General features: G+C 38.5%; 1 protein-coding gene and 1 non-coding gene across 2 annotated transcripts in view; both read left to right on the plus strand.

Annotated features, from left to right (window-relative positions):
* Positions 1-503: 503 nt before the first annotated feature.
* Positions 504-25,805, plus strand: part of LOC105087004 (sperm flagellar protein 2) — a 61,270-nt gene continuing 35,968 nt past the window's right edge. The window contains exons 1-7 of the mRNA XM_031443901.2: positions 504-619; positions 5,375-5,512; positions 10,005-10,156; positions 13,802-13,982; positions 21,395-21,545; positions 23,332-23,460; positions 25,439-25,577. Of these exons, the coding sequence (XP_031299761.2) occupies positions 590-619; positions 5,375-5,512; positions 10,005-10,156; positions 13,802-13,982; positions 21,395-21,545; positions 23,332-23,460; positions 25,439-25,577 (920 nt within the window). The 5' untranslated portion in view covers positions 504-589. The remainder of the gene's footprint in view (positions 620-5,374; positions 5,513-10,004; positions 10,157-13,801; positions 13,983-21,394; positions 21,546-23,331; positions 23,461-25,438; positions 25,578-25,805) is intronic.
* LOC116152420 (U6 spliceosomal RNA) lies at positions 10,921-11,024 on the plus strand. Its single transcript, XR_004136051.1, has one exon. It is a non-coding gene; the product is annotated as a U6 spliceosomal RNA (small nuclear RNA).

Genomic DNA, 25,805 nt, shown 5'->3' on the forward strand with positions numbered 1-25,805 from the left:
TTCAGAACTTCAGAGGATGACCTTATAGACCTGTTAGATCAAGGATGGATTTCTTGAGAAATGATGTCTGGGCTGAGACAGGAAGAATGACTTGGAATGGGAATTAGCTGGGGGCAGGGAAGGAAGGAGGAGCAAGAAGTTTCACTGAGATGCTCTCAGTAGCTGCACTTGCATCTTGATCTTCTTGCTTAGTGGTGCCCTTTTGACTCAGTTATTCAGAAGAATTTTCACTTTGAATTTATGATTTTTTATGCTTTACCATTTGACAGGAAATACCTTCATTTTTAGTACCTTACTGGAACCTGATAGAAAATTCCTATATAAATTCCATCAAAACAGCACTCAGGCACCTGAGAGAAGACCAGCATATGGTGTTTGCTTACTTATATGATATCAGGTAAGTAAAGTTTCCAAAGTTATAATTTTATCGTTTACAGGTGTGCCATCTAAGTGCTATCTCGTTCTCCTCATGCCTTACAGAACAAGTTTCCAGGAGTTTCTAAGGCGTCCAGACCACAAGCAAGATTTTGTATCTCAGTGGCAAGCTGACTTCAACTCTCTTCCTGATGACCTGTGGGATGATGAGGAAATGAAGGCTGAACTACACCAAAGAGTGAATGTAAGGGAATCTGTCACACATAAGGGTCTCCATGCTCTCAAAGCTTGTACTGCAAAACCTGAATCCATTCCCTTTTTACTCTAATGAGGTGTGAGGATAAGGAGGTAGATGGTTTGGACATTTATCTGCCAACTTTCAAGAGCAGTGGCTCTTCTGCACTTTGAATTCAGAATGAGAATACGGTGGCCAATGCTTGTGGAAGGAGGGGTCAAGGCCAGCAGCACTGGAGCATGCTGGGCATCAGTGTTGTAGACTTCTAACCGCTTTGTTGGATCATGTAAGTGTGTCCAAGCCTGGTATTAAGAGCATGCCTCTCTTGGATGCAGTTATATGGTTGGTTGATGTCAGGGAAAAGGGGAATGAGGGAACTTAAAGGAAAACCTAAAATGTTAAAAACATTGTCTCTGTTGAGTGGATCCCTGGAGGGGACGTATTACATCTTACATATCTTTGTATCTCCAGCAAGTACAGCGCCTGGCACTTGTTAGACAGGTGGATTTCCATAAATCCACAAATGGAATATATATTACCCTGATGCTTTAGAAGAGTTCCTCTGATGTATAAGAAGCCTGATTTCAATCTCTGACATTTTGTCTTTCTTCTGTAGATTTACAGAGCCCCTTATCCTGTCATAGGAATTCTTTCCTTTGCCACTGCCTTAAGTATAGGCTACTGGTAGTCAAATCTGATTATAATCTCAGTATTTATTTGTACAACAAAAACCTGCCAAACTCTACCCCCGGCCCATTCATCTGCTCTATGAATATTTACTGAGCACCTATCATGGTCCTGGCACTGCGCAAGGGTCAGGGAACCCAGCAGGGGACAAAAAGTCTATGACCTCATGATATTTATGTTCTGGTGACCAGAAGACAAAGAATAAGCCATAAGCAGGTGAAGAATGAAGGCACAGCAAGGAAGAAAAGAACATCTATGTACCATTTTGTATACAGTGGTCATGGAAAGGCCCACTGAGAAGGTGATATTTGAGCAAACTCAGGACGGGAGTGATTAAATGAGCCACATAGATTTTGGGGGGAAGAGTGAACCAGGCATAAGGAAAAGCAAAGGCACTGACAGGTGAGGATGCTTGGTGTGTGTGAAGAACAGCAAAGAGGCCAGTGTGACTGGAGTGGAGTAAGTATGGGCCAGAGATGTTGGTGATGAAGTCAGAAAGATCTTAGGGGACCAGATTATCTAATGCCTTGGAGGTCATTGTTAGGATTTTGGTATTAATCTGAATGAGAGTTGAAGCCTTGGCTACTAGTTTTAAGAGTCTATCAGTAAACACAGCAGAAAGAGCAGTTGGGAAACCAGCTGAGAAGTGAAGTCATTATGGTGACTTGCATGAGCATGGTGCTGAAGGGTTTAACCCAAGAGGTATTGAATTAACAAATATCCTAGTAACCTGAAGTATTTTATCTGTTTTTAGACATTCCTCAAACAGTAATTAATAGCTATGCAAATCCTGAAACATATCTGCCTTTTCTCTTTCCTACCAGCCTTCCTGTAAACTCTTTCCTCATATCAATCAGGCAATTGCTAGTAAAATGAGAAGGTTTTGATTTATTTTTTATTTTTTTTAACATTTTTTATTGATTTATAATCATTTTACAATGTTGTGTCAAATTCCAGTGTAGAGCACAATTTTTCAGTTATACATGAACATGTATATATTCATTGTCACATTTTTTCTCTGTGAGCTACCATAAGATCTTGTATATATTTCCCTGTGCTATACAGTATAATCTTGTTTATCTATTCTACAATTTTGAAATCCCAGTCTATCTCTTCTCACCCCCTGCCCCCTTGGCAACCACAAGTTTATATTCTATGTCTGTGAGTCTATTTCTGTTTTGTATTTATTGTAGATAAATTAGATATTTTAAAAAGCAAAATTTAAAATGACAAATCCATAATCCCATTGCCAATAGTTCACCATTTTTACTACCCTGGTACAATTATTTTTGTAAAAACATGTGACTGCAATGTACCTGTTGTTTTGTAACATTCTTATTCAACAATAGAACACATTTTCTTTCTCAATAAGATTCATCTACTTCATCATCCTTATGTCTAAAAGATATTTCAATAATAAATTATATCACAATTTAATAAACTTCTATTACTAGCCACCATTTTATTAACAAATATTTGTTGAGCTCCAAGTTATTATAAAGAGATATAGTAAAATTTCATCTAGCTGAATATTTGTCACATCCTTAATTATTGACTTGGGAAAAGTTTTTAGATAGTGGAAATTGCTGAATTTAAAGTTATGCTTACTTTTAAAACACACTAAAGATTGTAATTTTTTTTTAATTTGCAAATTAAAAAAATTTACACAATAAAACTTTCAAATATCATTTCAAGTAAGAGATTACCAGAATGCATCAAGTATTGGATTTTATCATTTTGTTAATTTTCTCCAATTTAATGGGCAAAGATATGGATAGTTTCTAGGATCTCTTTATATATTAAGGGCATAAACCATCTGTTGGTCACATGTTACAAATATGTTCCTCATTTGATGTTTGCTTTATTTAAGGTGAGTTTTAATATGAAGAAAGCTTTTAATGTTTATGTAGATAAATATAGAAACTTTTTCTTTATAGTTTGTTTTTGTGGTCAGTTTAAAAGATATTTCTCCAAGACTATATACAAATATGCCACAATTTTTAATACTTTCACATTTTTAGTTTTATATTTTACTTTTGAATATTTAAATTGTTTGCTATTTTGATAAGGATCTCATTTTATTTTTTCCAAAAAGTTAATCAATTGTATGAGTAGATTCTCAAATGTATCACATAAAGTTGCATATGATATATATTATACATAATATATATAGATTTATATATATGTAGATATCTATCTAATCTATTATTTAGTTATATATGATAGATGCAGTCCCCTTTGTCTTTTTTCTTGACCTATTATTAGACATTATAGAATTGAAATAAATATAATTTCAAAAAGAAGCTAGAACATAAGCCTGAGAAAAGGAAAAAGGGATTATTGGGGATAAAAGCAGAAATTGACAGCTTAGAAAGTTAGAAACATTAAACGTAAACTATCAACCCAAGAATAGTCAAGGGAAAAGACTTTCCTTTAAATAGAGATTTTAATATATCCCATAGCTTTTGATTATAATATTTTATATATGATTACTTACCAAGTATTGTGTAATTGCAGTATTGATATCCTCACTGACCACGTAATTATTCAAAAGAATGTTTTGTTCCATTTCCAAGTGATCATTTTTGTTGTTAGTGCTTTAACCTTTGGCCTTTGCTTCTAATTCTGTTATATTGTTATCAGATAATTAAGTATTTAAAGTTTCATTGTAATTTATTTTAATTAATTCATTTTAGTAATATTTTACCTTTATTTTAATTTTTCAGTTGCCTAAAATGTGAAAAATGATTGTATATATTCCATGGATACTAGAAAATAGCAGATAGTCTAAATTTGGAAGGTCAGATCAACCTCGTTCATGATATTATAATGCTTTTAGCAGTGGATTCGCAGTAGAAGTAGGTAGTAGAGAAACTTTGAAGTTTAAAAAAATAAACCTGCCTTTGCTTCAGGCCCTACATCCAAACTCATTAGGTTAATAATGGGCCCTTATATCCCATTCATTTTTTACAGGGTCACAGTTAATTCTGATGGAAACAATTACTCTATTCTTTTTGTGGGGATTAGTGAGGTAATTAATATAAGGCACTTAACACATAGTAAATGTTCAATAAATTATTACAATTGTGAAAACTCTCAGATTTTATTAGACTGTATATATTTTATTGATGGGATATTTTATTTAAAAAGATATTGCTATGAATAAGGTGATAGTAGATTTCACTAATCGAGGAATTATTGTGTGCTAAATACCGTGTTCAGTGCTTTATATGCTCAAGCTAACTTATTCTATATAGCATATCCAAAAGTTAAGTAATAACCCCATTTTACAGATAAAGTCATTGAGCCCTAATACAGTGGTGCATAATACTCTAGACCACAAGCTCATATCCTGGATCCACCGCTCACTTATTGTGTAACTTTAGGAAAATAACCTCTCTGTGACATAGTCTCCTCATCTGCAAAAGGAAGATGATAATAGTACCTAAGGCTGTTGAGGCATTAAATGAATTGGCATAAGTACAGTGACTCAGATTCTGACACACCGACGCACGTAGAAAGGTATTATCATCATTATTGCTCAGGATCTGGTAAGTGGCAGAGCTAGGCTCTTTAAGACGTTTTCTTGCTGCCGACTCTATAGGACAAAGTTTATTTTCAGACAGTAATTGAGCTCAGACACCATTTCTTGGTGAACTTGTGTGATTCGTTAACAAGCCGATGCCCTTGGATTAAATAGGGCTGCGTATTTCTTCTACCAACAATACACCGGTTTCTCAAAAATTCCCTGAAAGGTCTTTTTCGACTAAGCGAATCTTGTGAGGAAGGATCGGAATACAGAAAACAGCCACCTGTGAGCAAAGAGCTGCTGGGGGTTTGTGGTGGACGTGGGCGACAGGGTAGTGAGCTGGTCTTAGGAAGTGAGAGCCTGACATAGAGCAGAAGAAAAATAAACACTTGTTGAGCAAAGTGAAAAATAAAATACATGAGTGCTTTAGGTCTAAGCTTTCTTCGGGAACATTTTTAAGACAGGCAAAGGATTTTAGTTTTATTACGCTGGTATATTCTGAGCTGTGATTCCAAATCAACATCACAGCAGTGTTGCTTTCTGGTCAGGATTTACGGGACCGCCTGTGGGACATCTGCGATGCCAGGAAGGAAGAGGCGGAGCAGGAGCGTCTGGACATCATTAACAAGAGCTGGTTACAGGACTCGATCGGAATAACAATGAACCATTTCTTCTCGCTGATGCAGGTAAGAGGGGCCGGTCCTGATGATACAGTCTCTTCCCTCCACAGCTACTTCCCTCGTACAACCACCCCTCTGGATGGATTCAGGGCTCATTTTACTCACAGCGCTCTGCCCAGCCTGAGCAACAACTTACTAAGGAAGTTAGCTGAAATAAAACATTTTGGCCCTGGCCAAATAAGCACCAGTACTGGGAGAATCCCCAACAACAACTCACCGGCTGTTTCTGGGTGGCCCAGAGCTGTGGAAGGGACAACAGAGATGGTGTCTGTCTTGAATCGCTACCTCCCCAGCCTCTCACAGTGGACACCCCAAGTGGCCATAAAGCACAGATTCCTGAAAAACATTTGTGTCCAGATTGGAAAAACAGACCATTCATCAGAACAACCTAATTGACTGAATTGTTGTTGCTCATTAAATAATGAATTGCACTGGACAAGTTAAAGAGACCAACATTGATTTTATCCCAAGATACTGTCTACAATAGGAGAGAGAGCACAGACCAAGTCTGGAAACCCAGCTCTGCCAAGAGTAAAGGCTGAAGAGTTTTTAAGAGCTGCGGTAGGGTGGGGTGTTATAGGCAAACTGTGTTTCTTGATTGACGTCGCCTAAAGGAAAATAAACTTCCTCTCCTCTTCATGATACAAGGAGTGTTACGGCTCAGAGCAAGGCACCTTCCTAAGTTGGGCTCCTCTCCTCCCAGAGGACTGGCACATATGGGTGCTGTTTTTATTTCATATGCTTACATTTCAAAGAGATGGTTCCCAGGTCCTTTAAGAGATGGTTCTAGTTTCTAAAGACAGCAGGAAGATCTTGGAAAAAAGAAGACATCTCAAAGGGACAGAGAATGGACTTACAAAGACAAGTTTCCTAAAGTAAATACTTTAAGAAAAGGGAGAACAGAAGCCTGGAGTTAGGAAGAATCCTGTCTATGGTTTAGTCCTGCTGAAGGGAACATGAAGGCTATCTACATGAGTATTTTTTCCTAAGAAAATAGCAGTAAGGATGGAGAGTAGGAAAGAAGGAGTTACGGCAGGAAATGAGAAGGCTTAGCTGACAGTCACCAGGGCTAGTGAATAATAGGTGTTCAATAGATCTTTGTTCAACAAATGACCATGAATGCAAGTATTTCTAAGACTCCAAGGGACAACCTCCTGGGTCAGGGGCAGCTTGGACCACAAGAAGCAGAAATCTGAGAGGTTTCTAGCTCTGGGGGCCAGGTGGGAGCCTATAAGTCATGGAGTGTGCAGAAGATTAAGGTGGGACACCCAGCAGCCTAAATCAGCCTGGGGAACATCCTGGGGACCCCAGTTTGGGCAAGCAGAGACCGAATGTTGGAACAGGTGTGTTAGAAACTTATGGTAGAAATAACTGAAATCCAAAAGTGAAGGCAAAGGCGTTAGAGAATTATTGTGAGTCATTCTCATTTGTCTATGTGCCTCTTTTGGAAATGGTATAACTTTTGCCCCGCAATACCAATATTTAAGGCCCTCACCCCGAGAAACAGGATCCACATCTAAAACCAATGGGGAAAAAGAGGGTAAAGGAAAGGGCAGCAAGTAAAGGCCGATATGTATTAAATTCTTACTCTGTACGTGCCAGGCACTGTTCTGAGAATTTTTCATGTACGAGACATTAAACCTTCACAACAACCCTATGCTTTAAATTCTCCCATAATCCTCAGTTCTCAGATGGGGAAACAGAGGCAAACATAGATGAAGTGCCACACACCAGCAAGTGGGAGAGCTGGGATTTGGACTAAGGACGTCTACTCCTGGGCCAGTAGCCCTAACCACTGCTTTCTTATCGCTGTTCACATAGTTAAAGGTTAGCCACGTAGAACGGAAAAATCCTTGTCCTGCACTGATAGACAGGATCCTATAAAAACTAAAGCTGTAACCTGTAGGAAGGTAGTCGATTTCAGTTCAATAAATGAAGAAAGAGCCTAATGATCAGCATTGACTACCAAATAACAGACTTTTCAGGCACTTGAGCTGCTCGTCCAAGAGCTCATAAGCAGACGCTTGCACATTTTTGTGGAGGGGAAGGAATCTTCCATGAAAATTTTCAAGGGCCTGTGGCTAAATAACTGTTTCCCAAAGTGGGTTCCATAGAACACTAGTCCTACACGATGTTTCATGAAACAAGGACTCGATGATCAAAAGATGTTGGGAAGTGCTGAGTACTCTACCCTTCCTTCCCTCTCCCTGGGAGACTGACAAGCATGTCGACATATCAAGACATTAAGATGCCCTGCAATAAGGAAACTCTTCTGGTACGTTAACCCAGTATTTCAGAAACTATTTGACTTTGCAGTTTTCGTTTGTTTTATCCCCAGTGTGGTGTTCATTAACAGCCTATTGGACAAGTTTTCTGCAAAATACATTTTAGAAAATGCTCTTCTGGATGATTTCTAAGATTTCTTTCAAAACTAAGATTCTGCAATAAGAGAAACAATAAAGCATTATTTACTAGTTGTCGTAAAGGTGAGAGGACCCCTGATCAATTCTGCTTATATGAGAATTCTGGATATATAATGGCATCTTGTTCATAGTTACCTATATAACAAATCAAATTATGTCCCCCAAAATAAATTAATATTCTATATAAAATATAGACAAGGTTAGCCTAAGGCATACATACCACCACTGTCTCAAATATCAGTTGTATAAAATAGGAGGTACTAAACTGAATCATAATTAAAGAGTTTAGTTCTCTAAGTTAAGGAGGAAATAATTTTCTGATTTCTAAATATATTTACTAAATAATGTAGGGCTATGGTTTGATGAATAATAATTTCTGGTAGCTTCACAGCACTTCTCCTCTACTACCCAAAGTTATTTGTCAATATCCAGTTTGTACCAATTGAGTTTACATTTGCATGCTACTCATTGTAAATGTGGTATTGTGCAGATTCTCATGAGCTTAGTTTATAAGACTATTTGTATAAGACATCTATTGTCAAACTATGAGATTAGTTCATATGTGAATATTTAGAAACTCCATTTGGTTTCTCTGCAGGGAAAGAGAAAAATGTTTCATTTTCCTAATATTCCAAAATGCTAGTTTGAAGTTATTTAGACATATATCTACATTTAAAATCTGAGTATTTAAAACATGTTCTATAATTTAAGACAATATATGGATGGTAATTTTATTTAAAACATAGACTTAAATTAACCAGATGAATTTCTTCCTGTTTCAGTCATTAAGCTAGAAAAGTTTAACAATGCAGAGAACAGCTTTTCAGGAACAGTTTGGCTTCCCCTTTTCTGTATCAAAAACAAACCTATTGAAGCCATGCTTATCTTTTTTTGCAGACTACAATGCAAAGCAGACATTTATTTGTTCAAAACCATGAATATGGCAGGACAAGACAATTTCTTGATGTTTTATGAAATAAATGGCAATATTAATTGCTTGATGAATACAGGGATCCCTTCATAAATATTCTGGGTTAGATTCAGCTAAAGGGCTTTGAACATTGGGTCAGTTTTGTTTTTTTTAGAAATGAGGCTTTCTGTAATTAACTAGCTGTCACAGAATACATCTGCGAAAGAGCTTCAATCTTTGAACCCTCAGGTACTGGTTTAAGTAGCCCGACCAACTAAAGCAGAATGGAGGTCATGATTATACCACCAGAAAGCAGCACAGATATGTCAACCGGTCTAACACCTGATGGGAGAGCAGGTTGGAACACTCGTGGTCTACGTTTGTGTAATCAGCACTGCAGAGTATCTCACCACGCAAACACTTCATCATTACTGCAGAGGGAAATGACCTGGCTGGCAGGAAGTCACTTGTGAAAAACAGATGCTCCTCTGTTCTTCTCCGTTTCCCTCAAGACGCTTCCTGGCAAAGCCAGCAGAGGGGTTTCCCTGTGAGTGTGGAGGAGTGGTGTCCCCTCCCTTCACACTGAGCAAGAACAGAAACTGTGAAAGAGAACTATTCATTATCAATTTACGTCACCAGTTGTTATTTCTCCACAACTACATTACATAGTCTTATAGGACCAAAGCCTAGTCTTATTTTGTATTTCAGTGTTTTATATCTGTATCTGTATTATGTATTTGTATGTATAATATTTTTGTTATCTCCTAAATCAATGAATATGTTCCCTGTGACAGAAGACACTCACATGTTGGTGAATGTATTGATTGATTGAATACAGCACACAGGAAGAACTCCTAATGTCAAAATAATGAATGATATACGCTACTTCAGCCATCATACAATCCTTTGTCACCATATTAAGAGCATGAGAATTTCATGTTAAGTGGAATTATACTCAATAAGTACAGAGAATGCAAACTTATCAATTTTCTTTAATTTTTAGGGAATTTTAGATATACATTTGAAGCCAATTCTCTTCCTTTATTTCCAGAAAGCTGATTCTAACCTAAATGTTTTAGAATAGTGCTTACAGAGCTTATATGGAAAACATGCACATATCAGCTTGTTCTTTCTTGGGTATTAACATTTTCATTTGCTATTAAAGGCAGAACTGAACCGTTTCCAAGATACAAAGATACTTCTTCAAGATTATTACAGGGGAATGGAATGTAAAATCCCAACAGACGACACTAAGAGATTTATTCACATCCCATTGGTCCAACTGGATAGTAAAGATATTTTGGAATTCCAGCTTAGGTAAGGCGGGGCTATCATTTTGCACTGTAATTAGTCTGAACATACAGCTTTGTAATTTTAAATTGAATTCCACTAATATAAACCGCACTCCTATGTCTGCAAACCCCAAATCAAAAAAAAAAAACAAAAAACAAAAAAAACCAAGAAACCTCTGAAACCTGAATCTTTTTTCTAAATTTGATTTAAGACTATTGATATGAATATGGGATATTATTTATCCCAACAGTAATGAATATTTACTCATTTTCATTGCAGAGATATAGTGTGTTTTGTTATAGAGTGCTTCCAACAGACTTCTGGGGATATTAGGGAATACTTAGTATTCTGAAAGACTTGATTACAAAGTTTTCTGGTAAGGGATCAGGACTCTCTACCACTTTCATGAAAGGTCCCAAGCTGTTCTGTGTGTGTATGTGTGTGTGTGGGTGTGGGTGCGCACGGGTGCACTGACATTATATAAATGAACATGGAAGGCATTATGAGTCTCCTTTTACAGGTTAGGGAATTTAGAAACAGTAAAGACTCAGTCATATGTGATTATGACTTCATAAGACTGAAACTTATTAACAGTCTAACCTCAGATTCCCCCCAGCAAGAAAATAAACTTGGTGGTAAGTGTGGAAGAAAAATTATATTTTCAGCCAAAGACTCTGGTGGAATACAAAAATTTGTAAATATTTTTTTTTAGACCCAATATGTAGGGGCAGGGGAGGGGCAAGTTCCTAAACCCTGAGAAGCAATGGACAGATAGAAAAATGTCTCTAGTGCTCACTTTGGCAGCAAATATACTAAAATTGAAACCATACAGAGATTAGCATGGCCTCTGCACAAGGATGACATGCAAATTCGTGAATCGTTCCATATTTTTAAGGAATATATATATATATATATAACTGAATATATATATGTATATATATATATATAACTGAACCACTATGCTGAACACCAAAAATTAACACAACGTTGTAAACCGACTATACTTCAGTAAAAAAAAGTCTTTAAGAAATGAGGGGTGGGAGTGATGATAATTCCTGTGATGTCTTTCCCAGCTATAAAACATTTAAAGAGGGCAAATAGTAAGAATTAAAATAAATTAAAGTAATAAAAAAAACCCTCAAAATCCTTAAAAATTAAATGAATTAATTAAAAATAAGTGAATAAAATAGACTTAAGAATTAAAGTAATATTTTCTCGTGACCAGTAAGCAGATCACAAGAAAATAAGATGCTGTGATTGTGGAAAGGAGAAAAAGAAAGAAGTTAGATTAAAAACAATTAATATATAGACACTGAGAGTTAAATTTAAATCTCCAAGGAGATGAATTACATATTATAGATTGAAAGTAGTGTGTGTACTTTATTTTACTGGCTTGCTCAGTCAATACAGATAGCTGGAGTTGCACAAACTAATATTGGGTAGTGAACAGGTTTTGGAGTCAGATAGATCCAATTTCAACCCTCAGGCTGTTATTTACCAGTTATATTACCAGTTAAGTAAATTAAAGCAATTTATCTGGTTGGGAGTCACCCCAACTCTCTTAAGCCTTGGTTTCCTTATCTGTAAAGAAGAGCTGTTGTGAAGATTACAGAAAGTGAAATCCTCAAAACATGTAGTACCATGTCTGAGAGTCGGAAGACTTGAGACCTAGTCCCAGTAACGCTCAGTAAGTGGTGATTACATTACCTTTTCGTGTAATATGGTAACACCCTAGTCTTACTTAGTGCACTGTTTTAATTGTGAGTATCACGTGTTCTTGCCTCATTTGTTTTACCCTCTCTCATTCCAAGAAGGACTTGAAATGGCCTGAGCACCACAGGATTACACAGTGATCTGAGGCCCATTTCTCTCTGGGCCTCTTCCATCTGGTCCATGATGGTCTTCCGTCATGTCCCCATCAGGACCACATATAAGCAAGAAAAGCAAGGAGGAAAGTCTATAACCTCTTCTTGACCCAAGTACAAGAACAATGTTGAACTCAGCAAGCTGCTGAAAGAGAACTTTGACATTAAAAACAATAAAAAGTTCCCAAAGTGATATGAACCATCAGAGTCATCAGAAGAGGCCAAGTTTCCCTGTCCGCAGTAGCAGTGCAATCTGTTCTTAGCACAAAATAGCAAGCCAGGTGTAATGAGGAAGCTATTAATGTTGGTTAGTAGAATGAAACAGGCAAAAGAACAGCCAGTTCTTATTTTCTGCAAAACAACTCTGCACCAATCTCAACCTCAAATCATGCTAGGAGTATCTCCTGAAACTCAGCCAATCCATGCATCAACCAACCAACCAATCTCTTTAGTGTGTATAAGGGAACAAGCACATTGTTAAGCATTTTCCCATAGCTTGTCTATTTTATCCCTCCAACATCTTAATTATAATAATAATAATAATGGTTATAACCAATATTTTATAACAATAATAGTAATATTATTATCATATTTGTATTATTCCGGAAGGAGTGAAGTCTCAGAAAGTCGTGACATGCCCCTGTTTGCATCTACTGAGAGCTGGAGAGCTAGCTAGCCTAGAACTTTCCCCAGTAAATGAATTCTAAACCCAAATTCCTTTTCTAAATGATCTACCACCTAAAGCAAGGTGTTGGGAAATGCATGTTGTCCTGCATTAAACATCTAGAGATGATCACACAGTCTTTACCTTAACATAGTAGACACGTGAATCTCATGTGTCTCAGTGACCAAGACTGAGCATCAACTGATTATTAAAATGTAAACTGTCCTGTGGGTAGGCGTATCCTGAGTTGTAGAGCCTCAACACATTGCCTTGATAGGCATGGTGCAGTGTCAGAATTCCAAGCACTAAAAGAATCAAAGAGCCAAGTTCAAAAAACCTCCTCTGATGCTTCTAAACCAGGCCATGCCGACTGTTTGCTGGAGTCCACAATCAGCTTTCTGCATCACCGCTCTGTTTCCCAGCAACTTAAGTTTGCCAAACCAAATGCTTGTTCCTTTTCCAATTTCAGCCAAGGCATCCTCGGAACCCCTCTCTGCCCATTCCTCACCCAAACAGCAGCTCTAAAATCTCTACATAGAGGCAGCAATATGGTGGAGAGCAAGGGAAGAGAAAGCTTACTGGTGTTCCCACAGCACTTTACAGAACATAGAGCCAGCCTTCATCTCCCATATTCAAGGGTGGAGAGGGTGGCACTCTCATTGCCTCCATGGGACACCCCCTTGCAGAACTCACATCTGTCATATCCTGCTTTTTAACTGCCCACTTTAGGAAGCCAAGCACTAGTCATCTTAAAGAAGCGATGCCCACTTCTGTTTGGTTTGCTTTTCATGCCTCATTTATTCCTTGTTGGAAGTTTATGCCCTGGATACGTTTCAAAATTGCGTTTCTTTATAATTGTCATTGTTTACTCTCCCTCCTCATAATTACTGAGAATTAAACCTAAAAAAGTATGTGTTAGTATTGCTTATTTCTAGTTTCCTCTTGTTATTAAGACTTCCTAGACCATAAAAATCTGATTATAGCTTTTCATAGTCTTTTCTCCATTTAAAGAATTCTTTCAAGAAAACTTTGAAAATTGAGATTAAAACAAGACAACAACATTCACAAAGTAACATGGTCACAAAAATAGAATTCTGTGAAATAAAATCTCAATGTTTCTTTTTTGTTTGTTTCCCCAAGAATTCCCCTAGTTCCTCGAAGATCTGTTTCTCCGGATTCAGCTGCATCCAGACCAAAAACGAAAGCCATACTGAAGGGCAAGATCGATTACTCGCTGGAAAATGTAGAGTTAAACTTTGAGGCTGATGAGAAGACGGTAATTGACACATGGCAGCAGGCTTCTTTAGCAATATCTCACATGGTAAGCAGTGCTTATTTCTACATTTCCTTTCAGTTATACCCGTTCATTAAATTTCAAAGTTGGTCAATTGCTAGGAATAGAAAACTTACACAATGTTCACAATATAAATCTATACCTCTAAGAAGTGGTCTTTTTTTATTATTATTATTCTGAAAGCAGTAGGAAGTGAAACCAATCAACCAGCAAATACATGAGGTCAAAAAGGAGTAAACCGACATTTAGATTCTTTTCTGTGCTGGACCAGGATTCCAAGTGCAGGGGTCTAAAGGGCCAATCAGGAAGTGTCAATGAGGTGGGTCAAGCATAAGGAAATAGGGAGGGGTAGGACTGTGGCTAAGTGTAAGTAACACCCCTATCTAGAGAGCCATGTGCTACTCCACCCTGACCAAGTTTACCATCTAAGAATGGGACCCAGTATGGCCAAATTTCCCCATTGTAAAGCCAGAAACTTGGATTTTCATGTGAAACCTACTGATTTTAACAGATCAGAAATGAAATCTGATTTTTAAAAATTTACAGAGCCAAGTGAAATGTACATCTGCCCTCTAGGCCTCTAGTTTACAACCTCTGCTAGGCATTTTACACAAGTCACCTATGGGGTAGATGTTATTATCCTCTTCACGATGAAAAACTCAGATTCAGGAAGGTTAAGAAACTTGCCCAAGTTCACTCAGTAGGTAAATGTCGGAGATGAGATTTGAACCTTGTTCTATGTGACTTCAAAGTTCATGTCCTTTCCACCTTCCCTGGGAGACAAAGAAATGATAGTCCCTGCCTGCAAGAAGCCTGTACCAAGTCAAAGGAGAAAGGAAAAGCATACAGATAACATTAATCTAAGCAGAGACCTCACCCATACAGGAGGTGCATGCAGAGTTTAGCTCGGATGACCTTGTTTCCTCATCCTTCAGATCCTGAGTCCACCGATGTGGTTTCTGTTTTCATTCTGTGCCAAGCCTTCTTTGAGTTTCCCTAAAATACCCCATTCAAACAGACAGCAGTGCCAACTTTCCAAAAGATTTCGTGGAAAAGATACTGCATCACAATAAGCACTTCTTTTTTTCTTTTTCAATTTTTTCAATTTTTTTAAAATTGAAGTTTAGTTGATTTACAATGTGTTAGGTCCGCACCTGCCAAGCTCTTCATCTGCCCCTTCCCAGTCCTACCCACCCCCAACATCCCTGGGAAAGAAAACTTCCATCTTGCCATTTTAGTAATCACTTTCTTGATTTTCTTAAGAGTTTTATTACCCAAGTCTGTATCTCTAAATGGTATAGTTGAGCTTTGCTTGCTTTTGAGCTTTAAATAAATAGACTCATTGTTTTTGTCTTTTTGTGTCTTCTTTTGCTCCCCAGTATTTATGAAATTCATCCCATGCTGTTGGGTATAGCTGTATTCTCTTCCTTTTTGTTGCTGTATGCATTTTATAAATGTCACACAGTTTATCTGACTAGTCGGCTACCGATTCACATCTGGGCTTCTATGCTCGGTGCCGTCATGGGTAGTGCTGCTCTGAGCATTTGTGTACGTGTCCACTGGTGCGGATGTGAACACATAACTGCTGGGTATATATCTAGGGGTATGTGCTGTCTGCAGTGACAGTAGGTAATACCATATACATAATACTTCAGTTTTCACAGGTAATACTAAATCCTTTCCTCAATTTCACTGCAGTATCATCTTCATCAAAGATTAGGTGACGACATATCATAAATTAGGTCTGTTGCATTACTTCATTTGTTTATCCTTGTACACAAACCACACAATATCACACCATTTATTTGTTATCTGGATGAGCAAATCTTCCCACCTTATCATCTGCCAAGAACATTTAGCTCTTCTTGACTCTGATTTTTCATATAAATTTTCTAGTCAGCTTGTCACGATTCACAAAAATATTGGCTGTAGATTTTTTTTTCAGATAATATTTTTCAAATTATGGAAATCTCTTTTCACATCTAGCTTACTATGAGGACTTTTTCATGAGCTGTATTATCAAATGCTTTTTCTGAATCTATTGAGATTATCACTTGGTGTTTTCTCCATTTTCTATTAATGTAAAGTAATATATTTGGTCAATTTTCTAATGTTAAACTTACATCACATCCCTGGACTAAGTCCAAGCATTGTAATGAAGCATCATTCTTCTTACATATTGCTGGATTTATTTTGCTAATAATTTGTTTAGGATTTTTTAATCTTTGTAGAGAAGAGAGAAGATTCTTGAATTTCTGTCTCCCATGCTGTTCTTGTTAACTTTTAGTGTCAGGTAGTACTAATCTCATAAACCCAGTTGGATGTTTCCCTCTTTCTGGTCTTTGCAAGATTTTGAGGAAGTTGGAATTATTTCTTCTTGAAATGATTGGTAGAATTCACCAGTAAGCCATCTCAGCCTATAGTTCTATAGGCAGTTTGTAGGAAGGATTTTTGTTCCTCCCCCACCCCCACCTCCGCCCCCAAGGATTCATTTTCTTTGATAGATATAGGACACTTCTATTTTCTGTCTGTTCTTGGCAGGAACTTAGGTTGGTTTCTGTAACTTTTATTTTGCTAGGAATTTTTCCATTTCTAAATTTTCAAATTTATTGGCATGATGTTGCTTAAAATATCTTCTTATGTTTGTGTTAATATTTGCAGTATATATTTGCTGTCCCCTTTGCCAATTCTGATGCTGATTTTTGGTGCTTTTGCCCTTCCTTAGCTTAACTCAGCCAGAAGTTTATCAATTATATCTATCATCTTTTCACAGAATTAACTTTTAACTTCACTAATTTACTTTACTGTGTTTTTTTTCAATCTTCATTTTACTTTTTTCTCATTCTTTCCTTTGGATTTATTCTGCCATATTTCTCTAGGGCTTTGAGATGGATGATAGCTTGGTGAATTTTCAGTCTTTTTTCCTAATATATGCATCTGTTACTTTAAAGTTCCCTCAGTGATTTGCTTTAACTGCATCTCAAAAGTTTTGTAATGATGGTATTTTCCTTGTCATACAGCCAAAGCATTCTAGAAGTATATTTTTAGTTTTCAAAATGGTATGTTGATTTCTAGTTTAATTATATTTTAATCAGAGGTCACACTCTCAGTGAAATTTTTGAAATTTGCTTTGTTGTGAATTTCAGAAATGTTCTGTGTGTCCTTAAAATATATATTTCATTGTTTTATATATATATATGTTTGTATATAAGTGTTTTATATATAAGTTGCATATAGTTATTATTTTATTTATTATATATTTGTATTTAAATATATAAATAAATATTATATATCTCATTTTGTAAATCTTCTTTATCTTCATTAAATTTGTTTTCTCCTTCTTTGAGTTGTTAAGAGAGGTATGATAAATTATCCACTGTGAAAGTGTATTTATTAATTTCTCTCTATAGTTTTGTCAATTTTTACTTTACATATATTTTAAAGTCATGGCATTGGGTATATACAAATTTTAAATTGTTAAGTCTTTCTGGTGAATTGAACCTTTTCTTGTTCTGAGGTAACCTTTATCTATAATTCTTTTGGGGGAGAAATTATACTTTTAGATATCATTTACATGTTATATATTTTTTCATAATTTCTGTATCTTTCCTTTCTTGCTTTCTTCTCCTCTCCAGAAGTTTGGAAGTAATACATTCCATTACTGTTCTCTTAGTGGTCACCCTAGGAATTGCACCATGAATTATTAACTCATCAAAGTCTAAACATTATATAGTCAATCATTATCTCTAGAGTTAACACTAAGTGAATTAATGTATGTTACTTCCAAACTAATATAGGGAAAAACAAAATAATTTAAAATATTCAATCCAAAATAAGAAAAGAAAGGAGGGTAAAAAATGATTCAGGATAAGCAATACAAATAAGAGTCACAAAGTAAGAGACTAGATTTATACCTCAAATATCTCCACAGCTACATTAAATTTAAAAGGACAAAATAGTCCAGATAAAGGAAAAGGATTGATTGATTGATTGTTTTTTCTAAAGCATATCATGCTTATAAGAGTGCAGAAATGATTTTCCATTCTTGACCTGAGAGGAAAATGGGGTAGTGTGATGACCTCCAGGAGCCATGGTAGAGCCTCAAACCCTCCACCTAGAGGCTCAGAACTCTGTGTCTTAGGTGGTTCCATCTCAGCAAATGCTCTGTAGACTGACTAGGTATTGCTTTCTGCTCATTCCATGGGCATTACCAATTTCACTACCTTGGTAATGTCATGTTTCTTTCTTAAAATATGCTCCTCCTTTCATTTACTTAAATCCTCTACTTTCTTGAAATCTTTAGGACTAGCTCCTCCCTTGATTCCTGACCGGTTGGTTGCCTGTGTCCTGAAACCCTAGCCCTCTATGATCACATGCTCTTCCGGTGCTTGTAGTGGTTACTGTCTCTCCCACTCTTGGCTCTCAGTATCTAGGGTATTGTTTGTCATTTCTATCTCATTAGTGTTTTCCTGAATACTTAGCTAGAGTCTAAAGCTTTCTGATTATACTACACCTAGCATAATGCCCACTCCTAACATAATACTGAGTCCTTAGTACATTCTTGAGATGCTGCTGCTGCTGCTATACTGGTGACACCGATGTTCACATCAATGATGATGGCAGTGGCAATGATGATCATCACAAAGCCCACAACTACCAAGCACCAGAGAGTAGGAAACCAGATGTACAAGTAAATTACTAAAAAAAAAAAAAGATGAATTATTCTTATTAACAGCATAAACATAATTTATAAGTCTTATGAATCCCATTAAAATTACTTGAGGAAAGGAGATTTTAAATATTACATTATTAGAAAGAGAATATTATACAGCACAAAGAGCACTGGCTACACCTCTTGATTAAGCTGTGTGATTTTAGGGAAATCACTTAACTTCTCTGAGTCTTTGATTCCTTGTCTGTGACATGGGAGACATTCTACCTCTCTTTCCTATCTGGAATAGTTGAGAAGATCCAATGAAATAATGTTCATGAAAGTTTTAGAAACTAAATATAATAGATCATAATGTTAAGAAATGTATTCAAACTGTACCACTTATTTTGTGAACTTCTAAAAACCAAGAGAAACATGCACAGGAGGAAGGCTTGTTTAGTATTTAATATTTGTAATAATCACACTTGAATCCTGCTTTTATGTTTCTAATAGACTTTTATGACTTTGATATTATAGGACCTTGGGGGAACTTTTAAGTTTCAAATGAGACTGGCCTGATTCAGTAAATTGTTGCAAGGAGAACAGAACCAGCTGAGATCAGGGCAATTGAGAACATTTTAACATGGGCCATTTTCTACACAGCAGTTTTACCATTTAGTATGTTATGTTAATTTTTAGCAAAACTTTCTTCTAATTAGCGGGTACGCAATGATTTCAAAGAAACAAGTCGTGTTTAGCACCTACAATGTCTAAAGCATCATTTCTAGAGCTTCGTTAGCCTTACAAGCTAGATTGTTGGATGTACTGTGAGTTATGCTAATTTTTGAAAGAAATCCAAAGGTGTTTGAGGGAAGTGGACCAGAAAAATGTGGATGATGATAGTTATCATCATCATCATCATCATCACCACCACAAGGCTGTTTACAAAGAAGAAAAATCCAATTTTAAAGGAAATTGCTATCTTACCATGCTTTGCAAGAACAGATTCAAAAATGAATTGCTTGCAATTTTGAGGGGAATGTTAACAAGTCTGCTTTCAGCTTTACCAAGAATTTGAAAGTATGGTATACATCGTGAAATCCGTTTTTATCAAAAGAGCATCTGATTAAAACACACACACACACAAAAACCGGCTTGCTCTCTGAAACCTTTCTGCATCCCTCCAAGGCTCTGCTGATACTGAAGACGCTGTAGTGTATTCTGTGGCATATGGTTATTTTAAAACAAATTCCATCAATTAATAAACATTTCCCAAGCCTCTTCTCTGAGCAGAGCACAGGTGGAGAAGACCAAGAAGCAGGGCTGGCTCAGCTCTCGGGAGCTCTCTGTCCTTCTGGAGATGGGAGATGAGGCTTAAACCTTCTTAGAACATTTGGGGACAGTTCCATGCTGATCATGGAGTGTGGAGTTTGGCAGGAATCTAGAGAGGGCGGGTATTGGCTGGTCTATCTCTCTCACAAGACTGTAAGCTTCTTTGAGAGTAGAGATTGTGCCTCATTCATCTTTCTAGTCACTCTGTCTCACTTCCTCTTTCTCCTCCAGGCCCCTCATCCAGTTATCCCCAGAAATAACAGCAGGCGTGGATACAGTAAGCACTTCAGTAAACAAATAAACTCCCATGGGCCTCCATTTCCTCACCAGTTGTTTCACTGATATTAAAGTTTTCCACCATATACTGCTGGTCACCCCCACGGTGTTGTGCGGGACTTCTTTCTTCCTTGTGGGAGTCTTGGCTCTCATTTCTCAAGTTCACACAGACCAATGCCGTTCACCTCTCCAGGGGCAGTTGGATTTATTTCAGTAGGTCCAGCCTTTCTAACTGCAGGCATGGTCCCAGCTGTACAAGCCCTGAGACAAGGTTTTTTGGCTGCCTGCTGTGCAGGGCCAGCCTCAGGAGAGACGAAGGTACCCCTGCAGGGCCCCACCCCTCCCCATTCACCAGCTGTTGTGTGGTGACCACATGACTAATCTCATACCAGGAAACCTCTGAGCGTCAGAGGAGGAATGGCTGAGATGGAGAGAGGCTGAAAGCCCCCAAGTAGAGGAAGCTAAGAACGAGCGATGAGGTTAGCCTATGGGATAGGTCATCTTCACGGACACTGCACCTTCCCGGGGCGATGTTAGAACAGAACAGAAGCCGAATTCAAGTGTCTGTGAGCCCGATTAATACAGGGCGAGCACTCCTAACACTTGGTTACAGGGCGTGAAAAATTCTCACCCGTCTTATGTACAAATCACAGACATACATAAAATACATAAACAGATACACTTCTGCAGTATTAAAATTTCATGGAAGGGAATGTGATTAGGAGAAACTGACTTAAAACAATCAATAATGAAAGAAACAAAAAAAGATTGAGAAACCCTGATAGAGGGGAATGCCCCAGACTGAGAGACGACAGGAACTTGGAAGAATAGTGGGTGTTAAATCCATAGGCTCTGACATTAAAAAGAAAGACATTTTTGCATCACTGTGGAGCTGTCGCAGATGGGGTGGCAATGAGGAAACATAAAGGTGCATTCTAGGAGGGCTTGAGAAAGAGGGTGGCCTCAACGCAGATGGAACTCAGGGAGGCCACATTCTGGGACAGGGATAGGCCTGTCCATTTAAGTAACACATCAAACGGTGTTCTGTTAAGATTGAGCACATGGCATGGTTATTTGCAATGGACAAAGGTTTCCATGTAATTGGGTGCTGGTTCAGTCCAAATGGTTACCATCTTTCATAAATGTTGCATTAACTGAAATACTGCTCTGCTACAACCAGGTGGCTGCTGAAATTCAGCAGAGGCTCATGGAAGAAGAAAAAGAAAGCCAGCCAGTAGACACAAAAGAAAAACCTCTGCCGGTGGCTGCAAATAAAAAAGTGAAAAGGGAGCTGCCACCCCAGAAAAAAAAAGAGGACAAAAAAGGAAAAGGTATTCATGGTTTTAGCATCCAGAACCCTGACTGCTTAAATCGCTCCTTGGTAGAAAATAAGCATTTAACCAGGCACAGGGGCCTCTGAGCTCCTGGAATACTGCTCACTAGGTTTTACTTAGACAACCAGGCTTCTGTGTTAGCTGGCGAATCACACTGCACACAGCCCCTTCTAACTTGTTTATCCACATAGCCAAGTGGGTCCAGGGTAAGATAAATCTCAAAGACAGTCTTGGACATGTGAAAAGAACTCCAAGATGACACTGAGATCTGAAAAGTGTGGGCAAGGGGGCTGATGCTGGCTGCCTTAACCAAGAGAGGGTTAAAAACTATCTCTACATGTGTAAGTTTTAGGTTTAATTCCAGCAAGTCCTTCCATCCTGGAGGCCTCCTGCCAAAAACTCTGCCTCAGAGGCAACGTGGACCAGGAAGAGGAAGGGAAACTCAGGTTGAGAGCGACCTTCAGTGAACCTTAGGGATAAGCTCTGCCACATACAGTACCCTCCCCTCTGAATGTTTCCACCTGCACATTTTAGAAGTGATTTGAGACAAGAGAGGAAGAGATGGAAGCACGTGAGCAAAAGTCAGTCCACGAATTAGTCGCTCATGGTGTGTCTGTTGGCACCTGCCATGGTGAACACCATGATGGGTGCTAAGGACCGGTTGGTCCGGCCCTGATAGAGCTGTAGTCCAGAGGCCGAGACAGACAGGTGACCGAGCACTGTTGGGGAGGTACAAGTCCCTGGAGAGCACGTCACCTTGTCCATCCAGGGGGAAGGGAAATGCTTCCCAGGTGGAGTCTGATCGAGCAGCTGCAGTAGGACTTAGGACAAAACCCTGAGGATCGGGGGTGGGGAGGTGGTGACCTCTGAAGCCAAGGAAAGAGTGACAACACAATAAAGAGCACGCGACTTGAGTTCATCTCAGACGGTAAACGTAAAGGAAATAAGCTGCATTTGAAGGCAATGCTTCCATTTACTTCAATGGTATAACTGGTTGAGTCCAATCTCTTAATTTTACAGACATTAAAACAGGAAGCCAGAGAGATTGAGGACTCTTTCATCTGTAACTTACACTTACACCCACTACTGCAATTAAGACACCTTATTACAATATCTTCGTTTACATGTGTCTTCTCCTGAAAATTTGAAACTCTTGAGGTCAGATCTTCAAGAAAGATGTATTGAACTAAGTAGAATCATATAAGTGGGGCCTGCAGCTAGAATCGCACTGTCATCTCTTACGGGCAGATTCTCAGACAAACACTGATAGAATCTCATTTTCTAATTCTCTTATGTAATCACTGAAGTACCTGTAGTTAAGTGCTAATTAAAAGATATTGAAGTACATTATGAATTCTTGACCATCAGCTACGTTTCAGACATATCTGCTTGAGGTTGTTCTCTGTTCTTAACTTGATGAGGACCCGGGAAGCACTTGGCCAACACAAGTATCCCTGGTGGAGTGGTACTTCTCCAGGTGGCTATATTGAGGTTTGCTAATTTCTGTCCCCAAATTCTGAGTTGCACCCTCTTTGGAGTCTGTAACCATGTCTGTGCTAGCCACATGCCTTATTTTTCCATGATGCTACATGAATGGGGTGTTTTTATATGTGTCCAGCAAGATAGCACATGGAAACATCTCAAGGAAAGACGATCAATATTACATCACTCGTGCTGTCTGGACCAGGGTCTCTCCTTTCCAAATCACTGAAGGTGTATGCTATACACTCCACTTTGTACTCATTTTATCCAGGTAACTCAGCACATTTCACTGCTTTTTCAGGTAAATCCTCACCCACGGCAGAAGCTGCTCCTGTGATGGTACCAGTAGAGGTGACTGCTGAAGTGGAATTAAAAAACGAACTGAGTCTCAGAATAAAGGAAGAACATCTCACTGCCCTGCAATTCGAAGGTAGCAATTAGAAAGAAAGAAGATGGTACTTTGCAGTAGAAAACAGACCACTAGGCAGACAGCCCACGACCAGCTCAAAGTGTGTCTATGAGGACACAAAGCCAGCCGACAGAAAGGTCCTACTCTCGGTTTGGTGGTTTTTACGTGACCATGTGAAGACTAGATCTGACCATTGTATGACTGTCTGCTGGGATCTCAAAAAGGGAATTTGGGAAGAGCTTAGGACAGCCCCAGCAGTGACTCAAATCTCAAAGATTAGGAACAAAAGGAATATTTTAGGGTTGGTGTGACTTTACAGACTGAAAGCAGGCTCAGGGCTACTGAAGGAGGTGATTCTTTCTATGTTATAAGAAGAAAAATTTAGGCCTCTCGTTAGGAAAATAAACCCCAACTAAAGGTTAATAGGCCCTGAAAGTGAGGTCTTGGAGGCTGTGAAAGAGCCAGTCACTGATTAAGGGCCTCCCTCCCAACAGAGAGCAACAATTTTACAAGGCAGTCTTCCTCTGGCTTTTCCAGTTCCTGTAATACAATTCCAAATGGAATTTGAAAAGATCAGGAAACGAAGCCAAAGTCTCCTAATTGAAGAGAGACCATAGTCAAGAGACTAGATGACAGAACCATAAAAGAACAGCACTGGGTACCACGCTGGGACACAGGAACTACTCAGTGACACACTGAGGATGTTTCCCATCTCTGGCTTCTCTCCCTTTCTCCCCTCCCCCCATCCTACCACCATCTGCTTTCAGAGTCCCAAGAATCGGTAAAATCTGAAGGATATTAAACGTGGGAATCAGGGCACTTGCTTCTCTCCTGCTGCCTGTCCCCACATCTGCTTTCCCTAGTGACGTGTCCTTCGTCCTTCAGTTCATTCTGCACACGATCCCTAGTGTGGCAAAATTCACTTGTTCACACAATGAACGTCTACTGAGTTTCTGTTGTTCCCAGGCCTATTAACAGAAACATATATACCCAAACACAACATGAACAAACAAATAAAAAGAAAACCCAATCCACAGGAAGAGAAATGCAAGCAATCACTTATCATATTTTGTGATATCGGAGACAAGTGTACAGGATGGAGGGAGCCCAGGGGAGTCCAGAAAGACTGCCTAGCAGGTGGATGCCTGCTTTGGTTGAACTGGAGGAATGTGGGGAAATATGTGTGTGGGACAGATCGGGGGCAGGGGCGGAGAACTAGGAGGCCAGCAGTCAGTGGCTTGGGAGCCTGAGGCATCTTCTGGGAATGAATGATTAGGGAGACAGAGGGTCACAGAAGCCCTGCCAAGAAAGTTACACTTCTTCTATGGCAACTGGGAGTAAGTGAAGAATTCTGAGCAGAAAGCGACTGTGATCTGTGATGTGCAGGTGAGACAGGTTACTCTGGGGGCTGTGGAAGTGGATTCAGATTTGAGGGGGGAGAAGGGAAGTTAGAGAAAGCAGGATGGAGGTGATCGCTGTAGTTGAGGTGAGAGCTAAGCAGGTACCCAAACGTGGCGACAGGAAAAACAAAGAAGAAAGACTGGGCAGATACTTCAAAAGTAAAATCTGCAGACCTCATTGTGTGCCCAGAATAGCAATAGGCCCTGGAACCACAGGCTTCATCGCCTTTCACCAGCGCTGAGAAATACAATGGCACTGCCTTCCCAAGGTTCTAAGAAGGGAGATCCAGAGACCTAGTACCCTCCCCTTTTCAAAATTCGGAAACTATTGTGTTTTCCTATTCCAATTCATCAAAGGGGATATTACTATAAAGTGCAACACTTATAAGGCTGAATTACAGTTTTGTTTTAAATAAACTGTCAGCACCTCTGCCACACATTGTTTTGCTTCTGAGCTGGATGAGGGATCAGTTATCCCTATTGGTATAATGTGTGCATAAATAAAACCAAAGCATAATTGGCTTAAAATTGAATTTGTTTCATCAGAAAATGCACAGCATATAATACATGAAAACACCCTTATTTCTCTCTTTAAACAGAGAGAGCCACCCAATTTCGACTTGAACTGATAAAGAACAAAGCCCTGGCTTCCCTGGAAGACTTAGTCACAAAGGCGGTTGATGTATATAAACTCATGGAAAAGTGGCTCGGTGAGAGGTACTTGAATGAAATGGCCAGGTAAAGTACGCGTGACTTTTTAAAAATACCCTTTGTTAATTCCTGAAGACCAAAATCTGACAGATTTTTAAGGTGTTTACAAATGTGAATTACATTCACAAAGAGAAACTTTGACCCTTTAGGAAATCACATACACACTGGTGTTGACACTTTAACAGTAAATCACGCAACAAAGGGGGCTATTGAAGCATCCGGTTTTGCACATTATATATGAGTTTGGTTTTCACA

Source organism: Camelus dromedarius, chromosome 3 (genome assembly GCF_036321535.1).
Source record: "Camelus dromedarius isolate mCamDro1 chromosome 3, mCamDro1.pat, whole genome shotgun sequence".
NCBI lineage: Eukaryota > Metazoa > Chordata > Mammalia > Artiodactyla > Camelidae > Camelus > Camelus dromedarius.